The sequence below is a fragment of the Malus sylvestris genome, chromosome 1 (genome assembly GCF_916048215.2).
Source record: "Malus sylvestris chromosome 1, drMalSylv7.2, whole genome shotgun sequence".
Taxonomy (NCBI): domain Eukaryota; kingdom Viridiplantae; phylum Streptophyta; class Magnoliopsida; order Rosales; family Rosaceae; genus Malus; species Malus sylvestris.
Genome location: NC_062260.1, coordinates 18,993,125 through 19,000,729, shown reverse-complemented (window position 1 = coordinate 19,000,729; position 7,605 = coordinate 18,993,125). Strand labels below are relative to the sequence as shown.

At 39.4% G+C, this 7,605-nt stretch overlaps 1 protein-coding gene across 1 annotated transcript; it reads left to right on the top strand.

Annotated features, from left to right (window-relative positions):
- Positions 1-743: 743 nt before the first annotated feature.
- Positions 744-1,938, top strand: LOC126629836 (metalloendoproteinase 2-MMP-like). The gene has a single exon (XM_050299977.1). It carries the CDS (start codon positions 758-760, stop codon positions 1,718-1,720), a length of 963 nt encoding a protein of 320 aa, XP_050155934.1. The 5' UTR covers positions 744-757; the 3' UTR covers positions 1,721-1,938.
- The last annotated feature ends 5,667 nt before the right edge of the window (positions 1,939-7,605 follow it).

Below are 7,605 nucleotides of genomic sequence, written 5' to 3'. Positions count from 1 at the left end.
TATCTGTACCCTAAAAATTCATTTGTAGCATTTTCTTTTTAGTTTTATAATGTACCCATTCTTCTTTATTAATGTACCACTTTGTTATATGTGAAATGTACCTATTTTTTGTAAAATGTACCAATTTTTTTAACACTATGGATACATTCTTTTGCCATTTATTATTTCTTATTTTTACATAGTTTTTATCCATTTATTAAATCAAAATGTTTTGAATTTTTTTATTATAATCGTTTATAATAGTATTATAATGAGGAATTTTAAATTTATAAGATTATAAATCTCATAAAATATCAAACAATTAATGTCAAAGTTATAAAAATAAAAATAGTAATAGTAATATAATGAGGTGTACAAAGTCAATGGACTTCAATCAAACTTTGAATATTATTAAGGTTTTAATAAAAGAATGTTAAGGATTAGGGACCAAATCCAAAGTATCCCTTTAATAAACAACACACACACACACATATATATGTAAGCTATATTGAAAGTAGAACTGAATGACTCAGTCCATCAACGGACCAAATTAATTAATTCTAGCAGTCTTGGCCTAAAGACAATGACGAGCAAAAAGACCGTATCACACCAATAAAAGTCTAAATATTGACTCCGTTTAACAAAATTTCCAAGTCCCATAACGTGTAATAGGCACAAAGTTTTTTTATATGCTGCAATGCTCATCTACAAATAGAGGCAAAGGGAGCTCATAATAACACAACAAACCCTTCATTCATCTCTTTATCTAGCTAACAAAATGCCAGCAATGGCCTCGAAAACCGCCTCGGTTTGCGTAGTCTTTTGCTTCTTGATCTTTGTGTTGCTGTCTCAGAGAACTCTTGCAAAACCTACTGATCCCCATGGTCATCAGCATGATTCCTTCAAGTTCATCCAACACTTGGAGGGATGCCACAAGGGTCAAAACGTCAGTGGGTTGCAAGAGCTCAAAAAATACTTCACCAAATTCGGCTACTTGAATTATGATCACTCAAAACACGCCAACGACGATGAGTTTGATGACCTTCTAGAGTCCGCCATCAAGTCATACCAAAAAAGCTTCCACTTAAATGTAACCGGAAGTCTAGACACTACCACGGTGAAACGAATGATGGTGCCAAGATGTGGTGTGCCAGATGTTGTCAATGGCACGCGAAAGGGAACCAAAAAGCACAACCGCAAGCTCAAGTCCATCCATGGAGTTTCTCATTATGAGTTCTTCTTCCCTGGTCCGCTAAGATGGCCACCTACGAAAACCCATTTGAGATATCGCTTTGCTTCGAGTGCAAGCCAAGTCCCCGGCACAGAGAATGTGAGGTCTATATGTGCACAAGCATTTCAGAGATGGGCACAAGTGACCAGTTTCACATTTGAGGAAGTGCCTGCTACTTCATCAGCTGACATTACCATTGGCTTTCACCGGGGCGCCCATGGAGATACGGCCCCATTTGACGGCTTCAAAGGGGTTTTAGCACACGCGAATCCGCCTACAGGTGGTAATTTCCATTTTGATGCAGATGAGAAGTGGAGTGCCAATCCAGGACCCGATGAGCTAGACTTGGAATCCGTCGCTGTGCACGAAATCGGTCATCTTCTAGGACTTGATCACGATCTTGACCTCCCCGATGCGATCATGTATCCCGAATTTTCTTATGGGATTGTAAAACGTGATTTGACTAGGGATGACATTGATGGAATACGTGCTTTGTATGGTTTACAGTAGCAAACTTATCATTGATAAAAAGAGCAAGGAATAAGTTGACTGCATTCAAGTCCCTTTAATCAAAGAAAATAATGTAGGCTAGGATTGATACAACAAGTACGGTTTTTTTATTATTTTAAAGATGATGTATTATTTTTCTTTCGTGTTCGTGTTTTCGTTTTTTGGTTGTAGATGATATAATAAAAGTCCTTATGAGACTTATGCTATTTCTTCAGTTCTTTCCGCACCGTCTGGTTTCATATCCTCTTTATTGTACTTCTTTTTGCACCTAATAAGTTTTTACTTTGACAAGTGCATTTAGCTGATGCGCTCGAAGTCTAATTAGTTTGATCTCCCCTCCCCCAATATCGATTACATGAAAGGAAAAAGCATGGCTAGCATAGATGTTTGGAGGGATCATGAGGCGTTCTCTATGAGGGGCTAGGTTTGTGTATTCGCTTTGTGAATGGTAGGCAACTGCAGTTGTCCAATGAGCAAGCCCAGGTTGTTAGTGTTCTTGATTTATCTGAGTTATGCGATATGGAGATAGAGAGAGGATTGAAGGATGCAAAAGGAATGAATGTTCTTCTCCCTTGCAAAAATTGCAGAGAGCAATATATTTCTCTTAATGGAAAAATGAGCACAACACACATGCATTTCATGACTGTTAGCCTTAGTTGGATCCATACACATCACATTTGATCTCAGCCACACATCTAGCTAATTTCTAGGATCACTACACATGGCTATTTTAGCCTTGCATATTGGAACCTCACACTTGTCATTCTAAAAGACTAAGTGCATACACAATTAACATTCAAGGCTTCTTATTTACTAATCAGCTCTTTACTTACAATTCTACACTCCCCTTTAAGTTTTGAGTTTTGAGCTGATTTCACTCCAAGTTTATCCCTGAGATAGTAGAATCGATCCTTAGCCAATGACTTTGTGAAGATATCTGTCAGTTGCTCATTTGTAGGGCAGTATACCAGATCGATGATTCCTTCTTGTAGAGCATCCTTGATGAAGTGATATCTTCGATCGATATGCTTAGTTTTCTTGTCAAACACAGGGTTATTTGTGATGGCAATTGCAGCAGTATTGTCACACTGAAGTGGAGTAGCCTCAATTTGAAATTCACCAAAATCTTCCAAAACAAACCTGAGCCAAATGGCTTGTGTAGTTGCCTTTGATGCACTAATATACTATGCTTCTGCAGTTGAAAGTGCAACACAATTCTGTTTAACTGGGGCCCAAGAAAAAACTCCACTACCAAAGGAGAAAGCATACCTTGAGGTACTTATACTATCATCAATTGAACCACTCCAGTCACTATCATAGTAACCAATTAGAATTGCATTTCTTCCTTTCACATACTCCAAACCATAGTTAAGTGTTCCTTTGATATACCTGAGAACTCATTTAGCAGTTCCATAATGTTTGTTGGTGGGGCAGTGTATGAACCTTGTAAGTAAACTAGCTGCATACATCACATCGGGCCTTGTGGCTGTGAGATACAATAGACTTCCCATGATCTTCCTATATTGTTCTTCATTTGCTGGACCACTGCCATCATCTTTGCTAAGCTTCTCAGTTGTAACCAAAGGTGTAGCAACAGATTTACACTCACTCAAGCCAAATTTGTTCAACAAAGATGCATCATACTTTCTTTAATGACTAAAAATACTTGAATGAGCTTGAATGACTCTCATTCCCAGAAAGTGATGCAAGAGTCCCAAATCTGTCGTTTCGTACTTTGTCATCATGTCTCTCTTGAACTCCTCTAGCATTGATTGACTATTCCATGTGTACACAATATCGTCTACATATATAGACACAATCAGGATTTCTTCTTCTTCTCTAGTTTTGGTATAAAGAGTGGCCTCACTTTGGCTCTTTTCAAATCCACATTGAGCAAAGTAAGTGTCTATTTCACTATACCAGGCCCTTGGTGCCTGTTTCAAACCATACAAAGCTTTATGAAGCTTGTACACTTTGTCTTCACTCCCCTTGACCACAAAACCATATAGCTGATCTACATAAACCTCCTCTTCTAATACTCTGTTTAGGAAAGAAAACTTAACATCGAGTTTCTACAATTTCCAACTCTTCTGTGTTGCCACTGCAACTAGTGTTCGAATTGTATCCAATATAGCCACATGTGCAAAGGTCTTATTATAATCAACACCTGGTTTCTGAGCATAGCCCTTGGTTACCAGCCTTACTTTATTCTTCTGCACTGATCCATCAAGATTAAGCTTGGTCTTGAACACCCACTTAACCCCCAATTATAGGTTTATCAATTGGTCTGTCCACTAGCTCCCATGTTGCATTCTTTTCAATCATTGACAATTCATTATTCATAGCCTTCATCCATGATTCATCTTTCGATGCCTCATTAAACTTTTCAAGTTCTATAATGCAGAGATTGCATTGAGCTAGAACATCATCTAGGCTCCTCAACCTCAATGGAGTATGATCAAATGCTTGAGATTTTCTCATGCTGCTACTTACATCACTTGTTGATTCATGACGAGATGACAAACTTAGTGACTGAGCATAGTCATGACTTCCAAGAGTTATCTCTAGTGATGTAGCTTTAGGCAGCTCAGATAACTTATCATGATTGATCACAGTTGCATAATTCTCAAAGACCTGCGTCCAATCCCAAGTTGCATTTTCATCAAACACAATATCCCTCGAGAGTATAAGCTTCTTAGTGATAGGATCATACACCCTATACCCATTTTCACAGGTTGCATAACCTACAAATATGCCCTTGATACTCTTTGCATCTAGTTTCTATCTCAATTCACTTGATATGTGCACATAACACAAGCAACCAAAGATTTTAAGATGTGCAATCCCTGGTTTTCTTCCACTGAATGCTTCAAATGGAGTTATATCTTCGAGAGCTCTTGTAGGACACCTATTCAGTATGTAGACAGTTGTGTGTACAGATTATGCCCACAAATAGTAAGGTAATCCTTGATCATGAAGCATGGCTTTTGCCATTTCAACTACAATTCTGTTCTTTCTCTCTACCACTCCATTTCATTGTAGAGTATAGGCCATAGAGAGTTGTCTTTGAATACCTTCACCTTCACACAACTTGTTAAACTCACAGGATGTGAATTTACACCATCTGTCACTTCTTAGGCATTTTACTCTAAAACCACTATGTAGCTCTACCATAGATTTGAATTTTTTAAAACAATTCAATGCATCTAACTTGTATCTGAGAAAGTAAACCCACATCATTCTTGTGCAGTCTTCTACAAGAAGCATAAAATACTTGTTACCAGCAATGGACTCATTTTGCATAGGCCCACATAAGTCCACATGAACTAACTACAGGGGATTGCTTGCTCTCCATGCCTGATTCTTTAGAAACCACTCTTTATGCTGCTTTCCAAGTTGACAACCTTCACAGACTTCATCAACTTCTTCTAAGTATAGAAGTCCATGCACCATTTCCTTCTCTTTGAATTGTTTTAACCCCCTTAGATGCAAATGGCCTAGCCTTTTGTGCCTGGTCCAAGTAGAGTGAGACATACTTGCTTTCAGAGCTATATGATCATTAGCTAATAGTGCTAAATGATAGCATTTATTCCTCTTCATTTCTACTTTAATTACTAGGCATTCCAGTGAAGGACCATAAAAATGCTACACATTTTACCTCCAAACAACAAGTAATACCCATGCTCATCCATCTATCCCACACTTAGCAAGTTCTCCTTCAACCCAGGTAGTTACATTACTTCTTTGATGTACTTTATACCTTTGCTAGTATCAATTACTATAGTGCCCATTTTAGCTACATTCATAAGCTCACCAGTTGACATTTGTACTTTGCCTATCACATTTGTCCTTATACCAACCAATAGCTTCTCATTTCCAGTCATGCGGTTGCTACAACCACTGTCAATATACCATTCACTATTGACAACTGATCCAGAGATAGTGCTATTGGCATAAAATAAGTTCCCTGTCACCTCTACTTGATTAGCACTGTTTTCCTTTTGCACTGGTTTGCCTACAAGGCATTATCTAGCCCAGTGTCCAAACTTTTCAAAGTTGTAGCATTTAGGCTTCCCCTTATATCTACACTTACCAAAGTGAAATTTAGAGCATACTCTACACTGTGGTTTTGTAACTGCCTAACCCATTGACTGTGATGAATATGCATTTTGTGCAAGACTACCAAGAAATTTCTGTTGAAACTTGGGTTTTGAATCCCATTTCTTTCCCTTAGAATTTCAATTCTTCTGGAACTGAGATGGACCAGATTGAGCTCCACTTCTATTTTGCCCTTTTGGACTCACTGAGATTGCAATTACCTCCTGCAATTCTAAAGTCTCCAAACATTTTGTATTTTCTATAACTAAATAGATAGATCATATGATTTAGGGTAAAGTACAAAAAACTACCTCAACTATTGGTGTCATGACACTTTCATACCTCATCTTTTAAAATTGACAATGTCATACCTCATCTTACGAATTTGTGCCAATGTCATACATCCATCAGTTTTTCTGTTAATTTCTCTGTTAAGTGCTGACGTGGCTACATACGGGGGCCATTCACTAATCCATCTGGATTAAAAAATAATTAAATATATTTTTAATAATTAAATATTATAAAATTAAAAATATGGGGGATCCACCCCTATATTTCTCTGTCAGTTTTCCTCTCTCTTTCTTGCCTTTCTCTTTTCTCTCTTTCTTCTCTCTCTGGGCAAGTATGGGGGATCCACCCCTGACCCACCCCCCGACCCACACCCTAACCCACCCGAAGTCTACTTCCTCCCTACTTCTCTCTCTCGACGTGCCCAGAACCCCTCAAAGCCACCTGAATTTTTTCATCCGCCCTCATTTCTCGGATCTACCTGCAAACTTCGACCTGCTTCCCTCTCCCTCTCACACCCCTCTCATCACTGCCATTTGTTGCAGCAGCTCCTACAACACTTGCTGCTGCACCCAAACCCACCACCTCTACCCGGCACCGCCACCAACCACAGACCCACTTCTCCAAGCTCTCGCTATAGAGCTCTACCTCAGCGCCTCGCTCGACCAGGTCTCGACCCCATTCGTCGACCACCCGCCCGTTTCAAACTCGCTCATGGCCGCCCGAGAATCACCACCTCTACCATCAGCTCTCGCAGCAGTCCTCGATCTCCACCATTAAAGTAGAGTTCCAGCACCAGATTCTATCGATTCTCGATGACCCGGTCGTTAGTCGAGTCTTCGCCGAACCTGGTTTTCGAAGCTCCAAAATAAATCTTGCAATTTTCTCCCCTTTTCCTCAGAGAAATAGAGATGTGAGATAGAGGGTGGTGGAGGAAGGTTGGGGGGACAGGCGAGGAAGGTTGGGGTTTTCTGTTTGAAAATGGGGAATTAGGGTTAGGGTTTGGGTTCGAAATAGACGAGAAGAGGTAGGGGAAGAGGTAGGGGAAGGGAAGAGGTGGGGGATAGGGGTGGGTCAGGGAAGGTTGGGGGGACAGGGAAGGGTTTGGTGGTTGTCGAAGAGAAGAAGAATTTGGTGGGGGTGGAGGAAAGGGTGTGGGGATAAGGGTGCGCAGAGAGGGAAAAGAGAGAGAGGCGAGAAAGAAAGAGGAGAGAGATGGGTCCCATAATTTTATATAAAAAATAATTTTATTTTAATTTTATAATATATAATTATTAAAAATATATTTAATTATTTTTTAATCCAGCTGGATTAGTGAGTGGCCCCCGTATGTAGCCACGTCAGCACTTAACAGAGAAATTAACAAAAAATTGACGGAGGTATGACATTGGCACAAATTCGTAAGATGAGGTATGACATTGTCAATTTTAAAAGATGAGGTATGAAAGTGTCATGACACCAATAGTTGAGGTAGTTTTTTGTACTTTACCCTATGATTT